This window comes from Poecile atricapillus, chromosome 28 (genome assembly GCF_030490865.1).
Source record: "Poecile atricapillus isolate bPoeAtr1 chromosome 28, bPoeAtr1.hap1, whole genome shotgun sequence".
Taxonomy (NCBI): domain Eukaryota; kingdom Metazoa; phylum Chordata; class Aves; order Passeriformes; family Paridae; genus Poecile; species Poecile atricapillus.
The window spans coordinates 5,793,217-5,816,043 of NC_081276.1; the positions used below are offsets into that span (position 1 = coordinate 5,793,217).

Sequence of the window (22,827 nt, forward strand, 5' to 3'; positions counted from 1 at the left end):
AACATGACTTCTACTTAGAAGACAGTTATTTAGCAGTAATCAGAAAGTCACAAGCACAGCGTTACACACATGTTGTGTGTAACATGTTTCATGTTGTGAAACAAGCCACTGTGCCTGTGTCACAAGCAATCAGACCTGGGAGCCTTCTGCCTGTGCAGGACCCAAAGGACAAATGCCACTTCACTCTGAGCTTGAACATCAGTATGTGTGTTGAGGGTTAAGTGGGAATTTTTACCCATTATGTGCTGGGACAACCTAACTACCGGTACTTAGGGGTGCTCACAAAGGACAAAGAGTGGCCGGGCCCAGAGTGGCGGGGGAAGGGGGTAGAAAAAGGAAGGTGGGGACAGTTTTTAGCTGGCTTTTTTCCTCAGCTTCGGGGAGGAAAAAAGTGCGCTGGGTCGCGGAGCTGCTTCTTCTCCTTCTCCCCTCTTGGTTGGTGGCCTCGCACCCCCTGTCCTGCCAGGCATCGCCGTGGAGCTGCTGATCCACCTCATCCACCAGCCCAGGATCTCAGCTCATCCCTGCTGTTCCAGCCGACTGTTTTCCTCGGAGCCCTGCAGGAGCACCGGGACTGACTGCCCGAGGGGTTTGTGAAAACAAAGCCTCTCCTCCATCCCGTCTCAGCCGAGAAAGCTGTCCCGGGGTCCCTGGTTCTGTTTTCTTGTTATTGCTGTAGTTATTGTTTGTTTGTTTACCTGGTTATACTAGTAAAGAACTGTTATTCCTATCCCCAGATCTCTGCCTGAAAGCCCCCTTGATTTCAAAATTATAATAATTCGGAGGGAGGGGGTCTACATTCTTTCATCCCAAAGGAGGCTCCTGCTCTCCCTAGCAGACACCTGTCTTCTAGAACCAAGACAATGTGTTCACACAGCCTCCTGCTTCCTCCCTGCAGAAGCCAGACAGCAAGTAAGTGCTTCCAGGGATGGGAATGAATAGAAGTGTTTGATACAAAGCTTGACAAAGAACCACAGAGAATTCCTGACAATGATAAGTAACTTTGGCCCCCTCAAGGACACTGACAATATTGCAAGCCATTTTAATTTTTATTTTTCACTTATAATTTCAGCCTGGTTTATTGCCTTCAAGCAAAAATGTGACAGAGGTTTTACAAAGGTACAACTGCTTTGGGGACCTATGAGATTTAAAAAAGTTCCTAGAAGCAGTTGATGCACCTGACAGATGTGTCAATGCCTCCAAGGAACACCAAGTTAGGGTAACTCTCAAGAGCTCTTTTTTCCAGAAAGAGCCAAGTTTGCTCAAGGGAAATATTTTGGTGACCACAGAATCACAGCATTGTTTGGGTTGGAAGGGACCTTAAAGTCCATCCTATTCTACCCTCATTATACTCCAAGCCCCATCCAACCTAGACTTGAACACTTCCAGGGATGGGACAGCCACAACTGCTCTGGGCAACCCATGCCAAGCCTTCACCACCCTCACAGGGAAGAATTTATTCGCCATATCAAATCTAAACCTACTGTCTTTCAGTCTGAAGCAACACCCTGCTGTCCTGTCCCCACATGCGAGGTAAATAGCAGGCAGAGGAAGCCACAACATGACATTCACCCCTCTCAGAGCTGGGAGTGTGCAGCTCCAGCAGAAGACTGCTAAAACATGCAGAATGATGGCACCTGACAGATACTGACCTCAGACCTGGCTTGACTTAGGAAGAAGTGATACTGGTAAAGATATGAACAGACACTTCATGAACACCAGGACAGAAGACTTTCCTTAAACATGCCATCAGAGTTACTTCTGCTATCAGTGAATGGCCCTTATTCACTTCACCAGATCTGGTTCAAGAGCCTTGCGAGAGGATGACTTTCTACCTAAGCAGATGTGTTGTGCACCTCACCAGTATGTTAATTGTTTCCATCCACATCTCTACTTATCCCCTCCCTCCAGTAGTCAAAAGTTTTGTCAAACAGCTGAAGACGAAAACAGTGGAAGCCATTACACAGCATACAGGATAGAGCCATTCTCGCTACAGAATGATATGAGAATGGCTATTTTTACAACAATATTTTAATTCTAGATTTAAAAATACGTCTCATCTCCTGATACAAGCATCTTCAAACTAAAAGTTAAGCTGTTCCTTACATCATATAAATGGTGTTTGAACATCCTAAAGATATTTAACTTTTTATCAAGTGAAACTACCCAACTGTTATATTGTGCTGTTAATTTTGCTCCCCATGGTGTTAATGGTTTGTTCTCCTCTCCCCTCTGTTGTGTTATTAGTTTAGCCCAATTTGTACCCTCCTACCCCAGTTGTCAATCCACCCTGCCCCTTGTTTCTGAATCCTCCCTGTTCCTCCCCTCTGGGCTCTGTCTGTCACTCGACTACACCTCCCAGCTTCTAAAAGCTTGGCGAGGATCGTCAAGTGATACGGCACAGACAGAGGAAGTCCCTCCCCAAACCATCCTCATTAGTTCTCCCCAACGTCCTTTTGATCCTATCGCACTGCCCCCTCCCTTGTTTCTCACTGGTTTGCAGTCTGTCCCCTCCCCTTGTTCCTCCCCTGTATCTAAGATGCTGTCATTCCCTGCTTTGGAGGCTCTCCTGGAGCAGCACCCCTGAGGTTGGAGGTCCCTGTGAGGACTAAATAAACCTTGGAATTTGTCCTTCACAAGAGCCTGACTCCTGCCTCCTCCATAGTCGCTGCAGTCTCTTCCAATGAGCCACTTCTCTGATTCCCAGGATTCAGAGGGGTGTCCCCCTGCATGTCAGTGGTGTTGAGCTAGCCCGGGTGGATGGAGTGCCAACGCCAAAAGGGACACCGTGACACCCAACTGCTTTATGAACCTAGTTATTGTCACAGTCGGACACAAAATTATTCACACAGATGCAGCTCAAGGTGTGGTGAAAGAATAATAATCGTTTATTTGTTCTTTCAGTATTTATAGGTTTTCGACCATGACCAGGGATTGGATAGTCAGGTTACCACCTTCCCAACTGCACTGGCCGTGAGAGATGTCCATCAAAAGGCATATCTTTAATGGAATGTATAAACACCTATGTTTATAGTCACTTTCGTGGGAATGTGGCTAGAACTTGTGAAAAAAAAAATATCAAAAGGCCTGATTCTCAGGGCGACAAGTTATGAACTTGGTTCAGTAGAAAAAAATTTACATTCATAAGTTGCATTCAAGGTACAAATGGTACAATACTTAAGGTACAAATAATACAAACAGTACAATTCATACATGGATGTGTTGTAGATGTTGTAAAATACACAGAATCACAGAATGGGTTGGGTTGGAAGGGACCTTAAATCTCATTTTGTTTCACCACTCCCATGGGCAGGGACACCTTCCATTAGACCAGGTTGGCTCCAAGCCCCATTCAGCCTCATCTTGAACACTTCCACACAGATGGTGCAGCCACAGCTTCTCTCAAAGTAACCATTTCCAGTGGTTGGATATTATGTTCTTCCCCCAGAGGGTGCTGGGGCATTGAACAGTCTCCCCAGGGAATGATCACAGCCCCAAGGCTGCCAGAGCTCAAGGTGAGTTTGGACAAGACTCTCAGGCATAGGGATTTTGGGGTGTCTGTGAAGGGCCAAGAGCTGACTTGATGGTTTTGTGGATCCATTCCAGCTCAGGATATTCCACAATTCTATGATTCAGTGCCTCACCACCTTCACATGGAAGAATTTCTTTCCAATATCCCATCTAATGCTGCCCTATGTCAGCATGAAGCTGTTCACCCTTGTCATACCACTACTGCCTTGTATAAAGTTCCTATCCCTCTCCTGGAGTACCTTTAGGCACTTGAAGGTGCTTTGAGGTCTCTCTGAAGCTGTCTCTTCTCCAGATGAATGTCCCCAGCTTGCCCAGACTGCCTCTAGAGCAGAGGGGCTTCAGTCCTCAGAACACCAGAGCATGTCCTCCTCTGGATTCACTTCAGCAGTTCCACATTCTTCTGATGTTGGATCCCCAGAACAGAACACAGTACTCCAAGTGGGCTTGAGGAGACAAATTGCCTCCCTTGACCTGCTGGCCACACTCCTTTTGATGCAGCACAGGATATGATCAGCTTTCAGGGTTGCAAGTGCACACTGTTGGCTCAAATTCAGTTTTTCATCCATTGATACTTGGTTATCCTCCTCTTGATCCATTCTCCACCCAGCCTTCGTCTGTGATGGGAATAACCGAACACATATGCAGAACCTTACACTTGGCCTTGTTGAACTTCATAAGATTCTCACAGGCCCATTTCTCTAGCCTGTCCTGATCTCTTTAGATGGCATCCCTTTCCTTCAGTTCATCAACTGCACCACACATGTTTTGGCTGGCTGTTCTTTCTCGTTATAAGGAAGTGCCTTCTATCCCTAACCATCCTCATGCCCTCGTTTCACATTCAGTTTCCAGTGGGTACTCTCAAAGTCTTATGGAGATGATGAGCTGGTGGCTCCTGAGATAATAGGAACCAACAGGGAAACAAAGAAGATGATACAGCCAACAGCCCATCTGTTTCTCTACACCAGTGCATGCAGAGTGGGCAGAAAGAAGCCACTGTGCTACTGGAAAGCTGCAACCTAGTTGCTGGTGAAACTTGGTGGGATGAATCTCATGACTGGACTACAACTATCAACAGCACAGGCTGACAAGAAGGGACAGGTGAGGAAGGAGGGGTGGACGGGTTGCCCTCCCCAACAAGTAGATTGAATGTGAAGGTCTGTCTATAAAGAACAGCCATAAGCATTTTGAAAGCCCATGAGTAAGAATCAGAGACCAAGGCAACAATGGGAGCCCTTGTGGTTGGCATCTACTCCTGGCCGACTGATCAAGTGGAGCCTTTTTGCTCCAGCTACAAGAGGCACTGCACTCAAAGACTCATCATGCTGTGGGACCTCAACCATCCCAGCATCTGCTGGAAAAGTAGCAGGGCAAGCTGTAGGCAATTGAGGAGGCTGTCGAAGAGCACGGAGGATAGCTTGCTAATCCAGGTAATAAACAGCTCTACCAGATGGGATGAGATATTGGACCTAATGGTCACCAACACAACTGAGCCAATCGGTGATGTCAAGACAGGAGACAACGTGGCCTGCAGTGATCATGCAGTCTAGGAGTCTGCATGACTCCTGAGAGACGTGGGTCAAGTGAAGAGTAATGAACAATGAATTTTAGGAAAGCAAACTGCCTACTGTTCAAGGAGTTAGTCAATAGCACCCCCTGGGAAAGTGCCCTCAGGAACAAGGGAGAAGATCTTTTAGGAAATTTTGTGGAGCACAAAAGCTCTTGATCCTCAAGACTGGGAGGCAAGAGACCAGCATGGATGAGCTGAGACCAGCAGGTCAAACTATAAGGCAAGAAGAAAATGAAGAGGCAGTATTAGTACAGGCTGGTATTCTGGCAAGAGTATGGAAATTTCAGAAACTGCACTTGCTCCCAGACACGCCAATGTGAGCACTATGTGCTCACAATGGTAGAAGCCACCATGGGACAGCTGGAGGCCTGCCCTGTGCCTCACACTAATGCCCGTAACGCCATCCAAGGTCTTGAAAAGCAAGACCTTTGGAGGCATGGTACCACTAAGAGGCTTGAGTCAGAAACCAGGACTCATTTCAAGAACAGCATTAACAACACCTGGGCTAGGGAACACGGCATTGAGGGGGTATACCCTATTCCCTACCATGCCCCATCAGGCAAAGTGGAGAGGTACAATGGACTGGTAAAAACCACCTTGAAAGCATTGGGTGGGGGATCTTTCAAAAACTGGGAGCAGCATGTAGCAAAGGCCACCTGGTTAGTTAACACCCACAGTTCCACCAGCTGAGCAGGCCCTGCCCAGTCTGAGCCCCTGCACAGAGTAGATGGAGACAAAGTCCCAGTAGTACATGTCAGAGGTTTGTTATGGAAGACTGTTTGGATCAATTCTGCCTCGAGTACAGACAAACCCATCTGTGGGGTTGTCTTTGCTCAGGGACCAGGTTGCACATGGTGGATAATGCAGAGAGATGGAACAACACAATGTGTACCTCAGGGTGATCTGACATTTGGGTGAGAACCATGTGTAAATATCACTGTTTGCTGAACGTCACTGCTATTGTCTGTATACAGTTGTATACTGTATATATATATATGTGTGTGTGTGTGTGTATATATATATATGTATGTATGTATAAAAGTACATGCTTGTAGAGTTAGAATATATATTAGTTTTGGTAGTAAGCTCATATGGGAATAAGGGTTGGAATATCCTAGGGTGACTTTATGATGTTTGCATCCCCAGTCATCTGTTCTGTTCATGCTGGATATTAAGTTCTGCAACTTTAAGGCTTATTCCGAGAGCACAGAGGGGGAGAAGAAGCACATTTTTTTGTTTGCAGAAACTGCATTTACTTCTCCACATTCCTTCTCCCGACTGTGTTGTCTACAGCACACACTGTGGGACAGAGCTCTCCTTTCTTTTTAGTTAGTTGTGGGGTTTTTTTTAAGCTAGCTGAGGCAGAGAAGTTCCCTGGACTGTGGCATTTCTTTTTCTCAGAAGCACCTGGCCCTGCCTCTGGACTGAGAACCCAGAAAAACACCACGGGCTCATACCTGTGGCCCACCAGGGCCTGGGACACAGCATTTTCCAGTGCTGGAGGGATTGCTAAAGAGACTGAGCGAGCTGAGCTACACCCCACAACAAAGACTTTCTGAATTTGCCATCTCTTCAGAACTGCAAGAGGTTCTATTGTTTAATATTATTCTTTTTTGTGCTTGTTAAATAAACAGGTTTTTTCCACTTTTCTCTGTTGATATATATTAGTAAAGGGCTGTCTGCACAAACCAGCCTTTGAAATAAGTCGTGATATTAAAGGCTAAAGTCCTTGAAACCTTCATGCAGAAGAGAGAGTAAAGCAAAACAATATCCTTGTGTGTAGGAGAAAAAATGTAAACTGTGTGTGTTAGCCAATAGTAGCTTGCTCTGCCCACGGACCCTGTAAAACCCTATAAAAGGTGTGCTAAAGATAGAAATAAACAGTGTTCACGTTTACTTCTGTGAAGGCTGGTGAATAAGCTGGTGGTCTCTCAAAATCTGGCGCTCTGACCAGGGACCTCCTGCGGGCAGAGGGGCTTTGGAGCCAGCGGAGCGGATCTGGGTGCGGGAAGCCGTGGGCGCAGATCGGCACCGGATAGGCAACCTGAGCGCGGTGAGATGCGGTGCGGTTAGATGTGGAAATTCAGGTTGCTGGGGGAGACCGAGGTGCGGGGGCGTAGTAGAGGGGTAGCGACCTTCCCCCCCCCCCAGCCGTTTGCCGCTAGCATGGAAGCGGAATGTGTGGCGGTGAAAAAACTGCTTCTTTGTATTCTCGTTAAACGAGGCGAAGCAGCCCGGGAAAAAGACGATATGCTCATTATATGGGCTAATTGTCACGGGCATTTTGCAGTGCCCACACTGCTTTTTGCGGTCGAAGAATGGACTGATATATCCGTTCTGATATGGGAAATGGCAATCACGGAAAAGAGCAAGGACACTGTGTCTCTCAGTCGAACTTGGCAGATTGCAATTAATACCTCAAAAAACAGACAAGTGAGATATGCTGAGGCTGTGAGCCCCGTAATTCTACCTGCATCACAGCAGCAGATGCCTTTACCTCCCACTGCTGGGCAAGCACTCCTATCTATGCTGCCCTTGGAGAGAGGGAGGGAGAGTCAAAGAGAAGAAAATAATGAGAAAAAAGTTCCACAGCGAACACTGAAACAACGAACAGAATCTGTTCAGTTACGGCAGGATGTGATACATCTGGAATCATTTGCTTCATTTTGGGAGTCACTTTTAACACTACAATCTTATTTAAGTTCCAGCTTTACTACCCTGGAAGAAAAGAAGCCAGATTTAGATTGGTTTCCACCCGAACCAGGGGGACACGGGGGAGCACTGAAGTGTGGGCAGAGAACAAAGGCACCCTGGGGGTAGAAGCAGTGCAAGAAAAGTTCCAAGGCCACGCTGATAAGCTGCAATGGTCACCATTGTTAGCACCTGGCCGTGAGACTTTTCGTGTAACATCGCCTACTTCTGTAAAAATCATGCCCTTTTTCTTCTATCTGCAAACAGCAAGAGAGAAATTGAGAAAAAAAACCCTGCATTTGTTAAAGTTAACTTTGTGAGGTTTTTTTTTTTTTTATTTTCTCTCCGTTTTTTCTCTCTGCGAGAGTACGTGGAGAATGTGAAGAAAGATAACAGCAGAGCTGCAGCAGCAGCAGAGCGGGCAGTCCACCCCCCCTGCACCCTCTCTAAGAAAAAGCACCGGGATAATACCCAGTTTGTTACAAAGTCATGATTTATTGGGTTTTCAAAATGTTTTTATATGCCCTCTTAGAGTTAATTTTGTGTTTTAAGTAATTATGAGTTTATGCAGTTGCAGTTTTTAGTTTTACTAGAGAAGTTATTGTGATTCTTTGAAAGTTAAAAAAAAAAAAGTTTAACAGAAGTTGCCTTGCAATAATTTGTTTTAGAACCCCAGGTTAAAATATAGTATGATTTACAGCTTCTAAGAAAACCTTACAATTAATGTTATCTACAGAAGAGATTTGTGGTTTAAAAAATAATTAGTTAAGAGACCTTTACTGTACAAGACAAAGTTAAGTTAGAACATATATTATCTATTTGCTTGTTTTCTCCACAATTTTAATAAGGTAATTTCAATGTGAGTTCTTTTGTTATATAAAACACATATAGCTGCATATATACCAACTTGGATTTTGGATTTTAGTTTAAGAATTGGACTTCATTTTCCTGAAAAGTGCTACAGAAGCTGAATGGCAATCAGCCAAATCCTGTGTTGTTGTGGTTTTTCTCTAGAAAAATTGCACTTTAAAATCCTATCCAACTTAAGCATATACTAGGCAAATTACTGTTATGAATAAGTATTTTTAGTAACATTTGCAGTTATTGTGAGTTATTTTCAAATCTAGATGACATAGAATTGTGATGTATTTGTTACATTTTTATAATCTTTCTAGTGAATCCATGTTATTGTATTTTGTGTTTAAAAGATATATATCAAACTTTTAGCTGCCTTTTGTAGTAACAGAATAAGATTAAGTTATGTTTTTATTTAATATAGATTAAGTGTTAATAGAATTAAGAAAAGTCAGGTTTTATTCTGTTTAGGCTTGAATGTTTTTAAGTTTTATAACTTAGATGTTCTTTTAAGGTTAAGTTTTGTTATTTCCTTTTGTCATAAATAATTATTGTTAGGTTTAAATATTGTTTAACTTAAATTGTTTTATGTTTTATTGGAGACACTTGTTTAAACTGCAAAGTATAGTTATTTTTCTAGAGAAATTAAGATAGCCACAACTGAAACAGCTGTGATAGAACACTGATGAACACCTGCTTGTGGATAGAAGTGAATGCAGTCTGTGACACCCTTGACTTCATCAGGAGTTCTATTGTTTGTTGCAATCTTTGCAGTTTTGTTTGTTATAGCTTTCTTATTTTACAGTGTTTCCAGAATTTTAAGAAGATGTACCATTGTTGAGGATCAGCTGCCACGGGGGAGGCTTCAGATTAAACCAACTGCTGCATGGTTTAATTGGTCTGGTACCTAAGGCTTCTGATCATTTGCTTTGTACAAATGCATTTTAACAGTTTGCTGTGCTGTAAGCAGCTCATAGCTGCTACTATTGAGAACCTTGTTTTATAAATATGTTAAGAGGCATCTTTCCAGTTTAAAGCCTAGGCCCTGGCCAAGCCTTGACTTTACCTGGACGGAATGTTTGCCAACAGATCCAGATGTTTTCTCTACCAAATCAGTATTTGAGTCACTTCTTGACTCGGCAATTTGACCCTATTAATATGACAGCTGGATCAATTTTGAAGTGGGCTTGGAGAATCATTTCCAGAGGTGATTATCCAATCCTTCACTGATGATTTTTGTTGTTTCTGTTTGTTTGCTAACTATGGGATGCTAGTGCAGTGTTTTAGTAATTAATAGTAGTTCTATATTACATATGTTATAAATAATGTTTATGATTTAATTGATTTTAACTGTTATAGGTTCTTATTCATTGTGTATATAGTTTTGTGTTGATGTTGATGTGTATGACAGAAGTACATCTCATTTTTATTTTTTTTTAAGAAAACGGGGGAAATTGATGCCCTAAAAGCATTTAATTAGTGTAATTCATTAACTTCAAGGGGAGAAGTGTCTGTGTTTTGTCGGCAGGTTCAAAAAGGTCACCTGTTCATCTGACCAGACTGTGTGTCTCTGAACACACAAGATCCAGTGAACAGAGAAGTCATCACACAGTCTTAGTTCTCCAGACATGTATCAGAAGTGGACCTGTCAGGACACAGTTGTGTCTGAACACTACACAGACAGTTTGCCAACAGAAATTTTATGTCGTTATTATGATGTTGTGTCTCTACCAATTTTTTCAGTTATCTTCTGTTTTAAGATTTAGAAGGATCTGAAGAACAACCTAAACATCAAAGCCCTCAGTCACCGATCAGCTGCCAGCTGACATCATGGAAGCATTGAACGTTCCAGGACTGAATCGTGTTAGAGAAATTCTGTAGAAGATCTAAGAAAAGTGTAGAGACTCCATCTAATTGTATATAAAGCAAATTGTAGTTGTGTGTTTACCCTTTCAGCAAATTGCTTTCACGCTTAGACTACATATATACCAAAGCACGTGTGTTAAAAGTAGTTAAATAGTTTAAGATAAAGAGTTTAGTCTGTGTAGTAATTATTATGTTAGTATAAAGTATAAGTATTTCCCCTTCAAGAGCTAGTGTAAGCATCTTTGAAAGTTCATTTAACGTTAAAGTTTTAGCTGTGAGTTTGCAAGTATGGTGTCATTTGCATGGAACAAACTGCTTATAGTAATTGTGCTGTGTATAGTCGTGACCAGCTGTCTGCTAACTAACATCCAAAAGTGACAGAACATATGGGTCACTCTGGCACATTGAACTGGCCAAAGGTCAATGTGTTTGAGCCTAGCCACACCTGGAGATCCTTTTCACACCTGTCTCATAGGAGTCCCTGAGTGGGATCCTCAAGCATTTAAAGGTTTAATTAGTAATGAGACTCAACTGAATCGATTGGCAATGTTACAAGAGTGCAATCGCACTGTTGGCTTCACATTAAGACAACTTGAAGCCTGCTGGCAAGCAAAAATTACCAAAGTTCTCAATGTTACCATAGAACCCTCAGAAGAATCAGATTTGTTAAGTTCCACCAATACCTCAGGTGGTTGGATAATGTTTGAACCCCCAACAAAAAGTCATTCTAACAAAGTAATGCAGCACTGGGATGCAGTCAGCCCTATAGCTGATCTCGTTACTACCATTGGAAGTAAAGCCTTTATTCGTGGTGCAATCTCACAGGGCAATTACCAAAGTGATTACCTAGTTCCATATTCCTAATCTGTGGAGATAGAGCATGGAATTAGATTCCTGCTAGTCCACATAGAAGATCCTGTTATCTTGGGAAACTTACTTTGTTCCACCCAAGCTTACACCAATTGCTGAATGTAGCTAGCAAAGTGAAAAACATCGAACAGTCAAAGCGAAGCCTGAATGAATTAAGGCCTAGCAACTCTAAAAATGCTCACTTGTTAGACTAAGAAAGAATTGAACTTAACATCCACAATGTTAAGTGAACTTTCAGCTGATGTGAGTAGTGAACGTCATGCAGTATGTCATCTATGGAACCTTAGATTGGCTTTTGCATGTGGAATTGTTTGTTGTTTAGAAGTTGTTCATTGCAGAATTGTACTGGTTGTGGTTTTTTGTGTGTTCCAATTGAATGTTTAATTGTAATAAGCATTATCCCTATTTTTGTAGTCCCTTACTCATTTGTTTGTTGCTATCGATGCTTTGTTTGTAAGTTTAATAACCCCTTTTAAGTTTGTTACTTTCGAGGTTTTCAAAGCAAATCCCCTCACCAGCAGCATCTTACAAAGAAATTTTAACCTGCCCCAGAAGACTTGTAACTTGACACCACGGCAACGGTGAATACTAATGAGGAACTTTCCCTCCAAAACCTCAGTTACCCCATCGACAGCAAACTGTTGGAGGAGAAGATGTTACCAGCACCAATCAACAACAGCTATAGGGGTGGGACTGCCAGCAACAAGCTGAGGGGACAGAGATTATAAAAGGACCTGTGAAGTTTGAAGAACTGCCCCTTAACTGTGGATTAGCTGCAGCTGAGGACCCGACACTGCAGACTTCGGTCTACATCTCTAAATTTTAGAGACTTTTATATAAATTTGAATGCAGATTAGCTGCATTCACTGCAGTGCCGCTGAGTTCTTGCTTTGGGACCAAAACGCCGGTTCGGCCAGAGGATTCCTTAATCCTCAGACCCGGGACTTTTTTTAATTTCTTTTTTTTTTTTTTTCTCCCTCACCCATTATCCCTTCCTCCCCTTTGTTTTTCTTCCCTTAATAAAAACCCTAGTTTATTAAAAACCCCAAAGTTGTGTCTTTTTCCTCACACAGTATTACAGAATCGAGCTGCAATTGATTTTTTGCTCTTAGCACAAGGACACGGTTGTGAGGAGTTTGAAGGCATATGCTGCTTGGATCTTACTGATCATTCAGCTTCCATCCATGAGCAACTACAACAGCTACAGGATGGGTTACATGCCCTGAAAGAAGATAGTGACCCCATTGGAAGTTGGTTCGCCAGCTGGGGCATCACTGAATGGTTGAGGTCTCTTGTGCTAGAAGGGGGACAGACTTTACTTATAATGTTAATTGGGATGACAGTCTAATTTGTATGTTATCTTGTCTTCATAAGAGTACAGAATGAGTCACATCCAAAGCCTGGTTTGTGCAAAAAGAGAAAGGGGGAATTGTTGCTATATTTTATATATTAGTAAAGGCCTGTCTGCACAAACCAGCCTTTGAAGTAAGTCGTGATATTAAAGGCTAGAGTCCTTGAAACCTTCATGCAGAAGAGAGAGTAAAGCAAAACAATATCCTTGTGTGTAGGAGAAAAAATGTAAACTGTGTGTGTTAGCCAATAGTAGCTTGCTCTGCCCACGGACCCTGTAAAACCCTATAAAAGGTGTGCTAAAGATAGAAATAAACGGTGTTCACGTTTACTTCTGTGAAGGCTGGTGAATAAGCTGGCGGTCTCTCAAAATTTCTCCAAAGAAATCTTTTCCCCAACCAGTACGGGGAGGGGCCGCTTTCTAGAGAATTTGCTTTCTAGAGGGACCCCTTTGGAAGTTTCCTCCCAAATTTGCCCTAAACCACAACAGTAGGGATAGGGTCAGTAACGCCAAGGTGCAGCTGAAGTTGTACTTGGTAAGGGACACCAAGAATAACAAAACGTGTTTCCACAGGTATGTTAGTCAGAAAAGGAAGGTCAAAGCAAGCGTACTTCTTCAATGAACAAGACTGGCAAAGTGGTAGTTGTCGCTCTATTGGGAACAGCGAGAAGAACACAGACTCTCTTGTGTGTTGAACAGGAGAGCAAAGTATTATTCTTGATCTTCTTTTATAGACATGTTCAAGAAAGTCCAATAGGTAAAACTCTCATTGGTCATTAAAGCAACACATCTACCATCATTGGTTAAGTGTAACATCACCCCTTGACTGTTTTCTTAAACACCACCTGAAAAGATTGTTGTCCTTTACCAAGGACTGTTTGGATTCTTTCTCATGCTTTTTCAGGCCAGAATGAGAAGGCTGTGACTTAGTTTCACACAGGCTCTGTTCCCTTCTTCTTAGCATCCACAGGTAGTAACAGATGAGAAGAAGGTTAATGTACTCAACAACTATTTTGCCTCAGCCTTCAATGGCAACCTCTCCAGTAGATGGACTACAAAACAGGAACTGGCAAGGCAAAATAACTCACTATAAGAGAAGGCTAGGTTTGTGACTACCTGAGAAACTTGAATATATCCAAGTCTACGGGACCTGTAAAGAGTCCAGAGGAGAGTGGCCAAGCCACTCTCCATGACATCTGAAAACTCATGGCAGTCAGATGACAGCCCAGGTAACAGAAAAAAAGGGAAACATTGCACCCATTTTGCAAATGGGTGGGAAGGAGGACTTCAGGAGTTACTGACCTGCCAGCCACACCTCTGTACCTGGGAACATCTTGGAACAGATCCTCCTAGAAGCTCTGCTAAGTCACACAGAGCACAGGGAAGTGATTCAAGACATCTCGTACATCTTCTCCAAGAAGCTTCTTGGAGCATGAAGCTTCTTCTGCTTGATGGAGTCACTTCATTGCAGAAGGGTTATGAATATTATCCATCTGTACTTCTGTAAGGCCTTTGATAAAGTTCCTCCACAACATCCTTCTCTGATAATTGCACAGGTAATATTAGACAAAAGCATCAATGAAGAAAAATAGTGGGCATATGCATAAACATAAAGAAATTAGAAAATTCAGAGTCAATTTGGCTTTTGTAAAGGAAGGCAAGGAGCATAAGCAGGGGAGGGAACCCTGCATAGAAGAGCTCCGAGAGGGTCTTACTTCACCTCTGCCCAAAGAGGCCACAGCAAATCTGGTTACCACAAAACACTCCTGAGTTCTGTAGCACTTCTGCCACTCACTGGGGTCTTGGGAGACATCTCTGAGTCTGACGTAAAATACTATCTGAAGCTTACCCTTCTTCACACACCATCAGCTCAGAAGCACTCAAAATGCAACTGTGTTTAAGAAATTACTCATAAATAAAATTCAGAACAAGACACTGAACACTGTTATGATACAATAGCATCTTGATTACTGGCTGAAGTTCCAATTCTGCAGCTTTCCTTCCCTAGAGGATATACTAAAACAGGAAAAATGACAGAGGATAAAACATTGATTGAAAGCACAAAACAGCTTCAGGAGTAGAAGCAACTAAGCAGTAAGATGTTTCCACTTCAAAAAATAGATCATTAAAGAGAAATATATTAGGAAATATGAAGGAAAATACAAAACCAAAGGGATAAATGAACAAATGAAACTGGGCAGACAGATTGAACAACATGTTTATACAATACGTAGGTAAGCTCAGAATCCCCTTGCTATATCTAAGAACTCCACAACCAGCTGGTCTCAAGTACTGGTTGCACTGTGAAATGCAAACCCATGATGGCTATTGCACAGAATCCAGCTGGACGTCAGGAAGTCCCTTAGCTGAAGGGAGATGCTGAAGACTGGAAGAGTATTCCAGAGAATTGTTGCTATGCATGTTACATTCTTCTCTTCTCTAGACAAATGGCTTTTAACAGAGATCGATTAACAGGCTAAGTAGACATTTGGTCCAATTCAATACAAACTACTCTTGAAAATGCCTTGGGATGCTCTTTGTTAACTAACTAGGCAAAAGTATACCAAATTATCTCAAACACTAAAAATCCCCCAGAAAATGTTACAACAGAGGTAACACAGTAAGAGAAAAAAAATCTAAACTAAACAAAATAGGTGCCCCTGTTGCTGCTGGACACGAAATGAGTCACACGGACGCAGTTTGAGGTGTGGTGAAGGAAATAGAAAACTTTATTTTTTCGCTCAGTATTTATAGGTTTCTGACCACAGCCAGGGATTGGATAGTCAGGTCAACACTTTTCCAACTGCACTGGCCATGAGAGATGTCCATCAAAAGGCCTATCTTTAATGGACTGTATAAACACTTACGTTTATAGTTAGTTTCCTGGGAAAGTGGCTAGAATTTGTAGAAAAACAGTATCGAGGGCCTGATTCTCAGGGTGACATGCCCCAAAATCCAAACCCTGGGAACTGAATTTGCACTCACATGAAACCCTGGGGTATTGTTATCTTTCAGTATCTGAAGAAGATACAGAATGACATAAGCAGAAGTATTTCCTCTCAAGTCTATTACTGACAGAAAAACCTTGTTCTTTCCTAGACCACAGGCCCTGTCCCAAATTCCTGTGTCCCATCCAAGGCTCTTGATGCAGGTTGGTCAGCTGCTTCACAAATTGAAATTGTGGCAGTAGGCAGCCCCAGGAAGGAAGTAAAAGCCAAGAAAGCCTCAGGCTCCTTTGGACATGAACTAGGCTTGACATTATAACCTCCAATCACACCCTGTGGCTTCCCTGGAGTATCTTCAGTGCCTTCAGGGCTTTCCATGTTCACAAACTCAGGCTTTTGGAGAAAAAAGGGGGGATCTGCTCTTAAAGCAGTAGGTTGACTGTGATCCTATGTCTCAAGGGAAGTCTATTATCTCCTGTCCCAGCAACCCAAAGTATTCCAAGCAAACAACAGGATAGCAGTGTTTGGGATCCCTCTGGGCCAGACTGTACTGGCATCCATAAACCTCTCTTCTGTCATGAGCTTGAAAAAGAGATAGAAGTAATAGTGGTAAATATAAAATTATACAATAACCTACTCTTCCACTACACACAGTTCCCAAAGAAAGTTTGGTTTGAGAGAAGCACCATCTGACTGTCAGCATAGACAGGGAAGCTTCAGAAATGAGCTAGATGTCAAGTGAACACTGCAAATCAGACAAAAAATTGAAAGCTGCACTTGCAAGAGTCATATTTAAAATCTGGCCACATCACAAGCTAGACACCCCATGAACACTCCAAGTACATTACAAGAATCTCAACGGACTGGAAGGAATTTGGTAGAAGAAACTCTGAAGCTGAAAAAGAATTCAGGTCTACTGCTATGAACTGTAAGCAGAGAGAAACCCAGAGAACCAGGTGTTTTTTCCTCATCTCTCACAGAAGACAAACAAACAAAAAGTTGAAATTAGTTTGGTAGAATTGGTCATTGAAGTGACTGGTAAGGGGCTACTAAGTTGTCCAGACAAAGGATGAGGGAGGTGATCCAAGGGAAAACACTATCTCCACCATTTTACATGCTCAATTTTCTACAAGGTATTTGTAAAATCTCTTAGGGCTATCAAAAGTCTAAAGAACAAGAGTCAACTGGATTCTCATTACCTGCCAAGTGAAGACACTTCTTACAAGGATACCTTAATCAAAAGAGAGAAATATCATCTTGCAGAAGATGAGAGGTGAACCAAATTCCCAGTTACTACTGTTGCTCTCTTCTGGAGCTTGCTTTAAAAGCCAAGCAAGAAGAGTATCTGCTATCATGAGATGAGAGAGACAAAGTCCATGTAATGCCAACTGCCATGCAAAATATACTATCCAAAATAAATGCCAAGACTGCTGGCCTGAGGCTTTGAAGAGGAAAACCAGTCCCAACAGGAATATCCCAGTAGGGCTGGCTGGGATTCACCTCACCGCACTTCAGAGGTTTTATGGCTGACCTAGTTACCAGAGAGGTTTTTCATGGTTAACAAAAGCTGAGCTAACCGAGTCCACAAATACCAGTGCACAGGTTGCCTGACCACATGAAGGCCCATGGTATTGGCTGTACTTCAATAGGCTTTACACCAATTCACTCAAATGCAAATGCTTACACTATCGCTATTTCATAATTGGACAGTTGTTACAGGGCAAATTCCAAAAATATCTCCAATGGCTGACTTTAAAAAGAGGGCCCAGCATAGAAAATGAGTATCCAGTGATATAACAAAATTTACAGAGAAAACATTAAATACTTCATCATAAATCAACTAGCTAGTCAGAAAAAGAAAGGAAAGGGAGGAAAACACTGAAGTTCTTCTATAACCACTTAGCTGCAAATGAAGAGAGATGAGAGACTTATAGTAGGCCTTAGTGGCACTGACAGATTAAAACCTATTTTATGGCCAACAACATTGATAAACAGGTGATGTACATAATGACCCACTCAGGAAAGATCTGTAATTCCCAAATCTTATATACAAAAATAGGTACCAAAATTCAATTAGAAGCAAAAGTTGATTTTTCTACCACATATATTAATTTTAAAATGAAGTTCCTACTGCTAAACAGTATTTGATTACAAATAATTCCCATGGGAATTAAATAATGGATTCTACTTGGCTTCAAGAACTAGTTTATTATGCCAATTTTCTGTGATGTAAACTGAACAGCAGTTTTAAAAAACTTAAGTTTTAAAAACAAGCTCTTTTCACAGCACATTTACATTGTAGCTTCACGTCTTTTCAAGGCAACACTGTTTCCATATTCCCAAACTGCTCAGGACCAACCCTTTCTCCTTTCTTCCATTATTCCTATCAGCCATATAGTGAACCAGACAATAAAAATCATTAATTAACCCTCCTTGGATGGATTAATTTTAATCTAGATCACTTTCTCAATGCAGTTTACCAAGCAGCTGTACACATGTGTGTTCATGTAGGGGAGGTATGGCAGGACAAAGCAGGCACAGCCATTTGTTTGAGCCTCAAATCATGACATTCATCTTACATTTATAAATACACTTGCGTATATACTGCTGGAATTATGGGCTCTGACCAGCTGTACCAACAAGGTGAAAGATTTTTCCTCTGACAAGACTGTATCACCTCATATATCTGCTTCCAAAATGCGTTTTAAGAAGCATCATTGGTATCATTTCCACAGCAAATATTACTCATTCTAATAAAAAGAAAAAAAATTGAATAGTCTCCTCACCTTTTATTAAACTCCTCAAGTTCTGCTCTCAATTTTCCTATTTCAATTTGTAATCTAGCCCTCTCTTTGGCAGTTTCGTCCAGAACTCTTCGAGCATCAGCCAGTTCAGACTCATAGAGACTCTTGATTCCACTCACCTAAGGGGGGAAAAAAAAAAGTATTTGGGTATGAGAACATCCCAACAACATCAAAGAACTGAAACATAAGATCATGTTACACACAAGTTACACACAAGTTTCTTTGAAAAAAGGTGTATGATATGATTTCTGCCATTTAAGAACATTCTATATTCAACATTTTTAATTAACGACCAACCCAAAAATTTAGTTTTTATCATCACTGTGGGTATTCAAACATACTATGTTTGAAATGTGCAAACCTTCCTGGGAGATAAGCAGAACTAGATCAGTGCACCCTATAATCTTAGCTTCAATTATTTGCCCTTATTCCCAATACTGCTGGCTTTGGGAGTTTTTTAAACACTTGAAGACATTTTGTGGAATACAAGCCCAAGGGCGCATTTTGACTCTGCTTTTCCACTTTGTACAAAGCTACAAAGAATCAGAAACCAGATGAACTACAGAAATGTGAACTGTTCATTTCTACCTCAGAGGATAAAGAGCTACAGACTTCTCCCTGTCCCAAAATAATATATCATATAATCAGCGATACAGACACCATGAGGCACCTCAAAGTCTTCTATACCTTTATATTTTTTAGAAGGCAAGATTATTTGAAAGGTATAACAGACAGCTAAAATGTACAGACCATGTAAGATTGCTGCTTTTGCTTCTGTGAAAGGATACCAGAACAAGTATCATAGAATCATAGAACATGCTGAGTTAGACCTGTTAGGAGCACCAAGTCCAACTCCTGAGTCTGCACAGAGCACCCCAACAATCCTATGCTGTGCCTGAGAGTGTTAACCCATGACACCCACCTTAAGCTCTGGTAGCCTTGGTGCTGTGAGCACTTCTCCGGGGAGCCCGTCCAGCACCCAACCACCTCCTCGGAAAAAACCTTCTGATATCCAAGCTAAACCTCCCCTGACTCAGATTCACGCTGTTTCCTCAAGCTCTGTCATTGGTCATGAGAGTGTAGAGACTGGTACCTGCCCCTCATGAGCAGGCTGAAGACTGCATTGAGGTATCCCCTCAATCTCTCCTTCTCCAGGCTGAACAAACCAAGTGCCCTTGGCAGCTCCTTGTACATCTTTCCCTCTAGACCCTTCCCTATGGCAAAGTCATAGTGATTAGGAGAAGAGATTTGATAATCAGGATGCCTTGGCAAAAACAGAGCTTTGAAGATTGCAAGAGGATTGAATCAGTCTGGTGACAGAAAAGAGTGAATCAAGTAGAGGGATGTTGCAAAAATGTATAAGTTTGTATGTTTGCAGGATGTTTAACCCAATCATTGTAGTAAAAAATTAGTAGCCTTCCTAGACTGGTATATAAGCATATGTAACACACAGTAAATTCAGATTCTGATCACCACTCAGTTGTCCCTGTCTCTCTCTCTCTCCATCACTGATACTTCCCCAACCTTGCAGCTTCTTTCTTTGGACACTCTCTATTATACTCATATATATATACAATTATATATATAATATATATATATAATATATATAATTGTCTTGGGTTGCAACGCAAGATATTCTACTACCATCTGTTGAAACCAGGTGGGGCAGTGTTCTTCCTCTCTTCCAACCCATCCTCCCTCCAGGGGGATATCTTCTGTTAATGGGCCATTGAGTCTCACTGCATCGCTGATAAAATTACATCATCCCATTGTGAGATGATCCACCCAGGGGGAGGGGCCAAGCATTTCTACCTGTATCTCTTTGGCAACTCAAAACACCACAAGCAGCCTTTCTCCACTGGGTCCCAGAGGCGAGACCAGACCCATCTACACCACCACTGGACCTTCAGAGGAAATCTATGCCCTTCTGTAAGATCACTACTGCAACAGAACCACATCCGTCACTCCAGGAGGACTGCAGCCACCATTTAATCACACTGCTACCAACACCCTGACCAACAGGGTGTAAGGCTGTATTCTGACTCTGTCAGTGGTTTTTTTGTTGGTATTCTTTTTTGTACTACTGCATTTTTATTTTTTATAATTTCCTTAGTAAAGAACTGTTATTCCTATTCCCATATCTCTGCCTGAGAGCACCTTGACTTCAAGATTATAATATTTTGAGAGGGGGGTGGTGGTTTACATTTTTATTTATTTCAAGGGAGCTTTCTGCCTTCCTTAGCAGACACCTATTTTTTTCTAACCAAGATGATAATATATATTATATATTACATTATATTTATATATAGTGTATTATACTCTTCCTTCTTTGGACACTCTCTATTAACTTAATTTCTTTATTGTACTGTGGTGCCCAAAACTGCCCCCAGAATTCAAGGTGAGGCTTCCCCAGTATAGCGCAGACACAATCCCCTCCCTTGCCCAGTTGGCCTGATGCCATCAGGACATGTTTGGCCCTCCCGGTTCCAGGCCACTGCTGACTCAGATCCAACTTGCCATCAACCAGAACCCCCTTTCAGTAGCTCCTGTTCAGCTTCTCATTCCCCAGTCCATCCACAAAACCATGGGGGGAAGGGGAAGGGGAAGGGCCTAACCCTCCAACAATCATTCAGAATCATGTAGTCATGTTTGATACTCTTCAGGTCCCTCTTGCCACTAGCATTGGTCCCTTTGTTGAAGAGCAGAAGGAATAAAACTCATATGGTCATGTGACCCTCAGCAGCCTCTCTACAATATCCAGAACACAAGCCCTGGGGAGCAGCAACGAACCTTATCAGATGACAGGTTAGGCCAGCAAATCTGTCCCTCAACTGTGAAAATGGAAACCCCATCTGAAGGTGACAGAAAAAATAAAACTAAAACCTCAAAATGGAGTTGAGGAAAAAACAAAAGGACATGCTGCAGCCCAATCCACTTCATGTCTATGTCCACCCAAGCATAAATCTTACTGCACAGAGGCCAACCTAGACACCCATATCGTACTACAAATGTGCTTTGACTTCCCCCCTCCCCCGTTTTGCCAGCAAAAGAGTCTGCAAGTTTGTAATTGGGCAACACAGAAACAAGGAAATACAAGAAAACAGATGTTTCCATAGCAGACCGAAAGACACAACTGCTGGTTGTGCTAACCTACCTGTGCTGGGAGCATTCAAAGCTCACTAGGCAGTGTGTGAAGGGCAGACACACTGATACAGACCCTCCCAAAGCAACCACTTGAGAAAAGCTGCAAGATGTCACTCAGTGAAGACCCGAAACTTGTCAAGAAGGCACTGAATCAACATGCTACGCAAGAAATATGTTCCAGCCAACCACAAGTGACTCCAGACAAATTTGGTGAAGAAACATTAATCTCATTAGCATACATTAATGTGCAAAACACAAGTGTATTCCCACTTATGTTCTTATTTAGCCAGTTATAAACTGACAAAGGACTGCCAGCCAGCTCTCGCTCAGACTCATCAAGAGTATCAGTCAAGTTCTCAAGAACAATGAAGATATGTGTTATGTCACCTCCCAGATGCACCCACAGTGCCAGAAAACCATTTAACCAAATATTTTAGAGGATGCAACTTGAGTGACTCAATGTCCACAGCAGCATCTCAGCATGTACTGTACAGGTGGCAACTTGGCAACAACAAACCCTCATATCCTGGTCATGACAGTAGCTCTGGTTACCACACATGCTGGCAGGTAAGAGGAAACCATGTGAGATTGGAGATGCCTGCACTCACACCCACAGAGATGGGAAGACACAGCTGAAGAGGGAACCCACATAGATACTGCTTTTGTCATAAGGGCAATTGTCGTCAGCAGCTGAGGCTCCCAAGGATTTCTCTCTAATTCTGCTTTCAGAGGGTGAGCACAGTGGGGTGCCCTTACAACAGTGCAGTAATCCCTCCTGTCCCCATCAAAACATCTGTTCCGGAAGGCTGCAACCATAAGCACTGCAGGAGAGGACAGGGAGTTAATAAAAGGGAATTGAGGAGAGCTCTAGGACTGTTTTCTTAGCTCTTTCAGTATCTCCTCTCCCAGCCTCACAAATTAGGTTACCGCAACAGTGACCTCAACACAGTGAGAACTGTATCAGTCATCTATTACAGATGTAGAAAAACAAGGGGAAGAGCTCAATTTCTCTTCTGTCACAGGCTAGCCAACACAAGGGCAGTGATGGAGGAAAGCAAACAGAAGGAATGAGGACAGTTAGAGGTTCCCCCAGCAACATCTTCAAACGTTTTTTTTGCATTTGTCTGCGGGCTTACTGTACACTTTTTATTTGTCTAGGCACCTACTGCATACAAGTAAAGGTAAAGCAGCATTGAACAGGGT

At 42.3% G+C, this 22,827-nt stretch overlaps 1 protein-coding gene across 1 annotated transcript in view; it reads right to left on the bottom strand.

Annotated features, from left to right (window-relative positions):
• LMNB2 (lamin B2) overlaps nucleotides 1-22,827 on the bottom strand; it is a 47,280-nt gene that overhangs the window by 19,288 nt on the left and 5,165 nt on the right. The window contains exon 2 of the mRNA XM_058858398.1: nucleotides 18,463-18,599. Coding sequence (XP_058714381.1) covers nucleotides 18,463-18,599 — 137 coding nt within the window. The remainder of the gene's footprint in view (nucleotides 1-18,462; nucleotides 18,600-22,827) is intronic.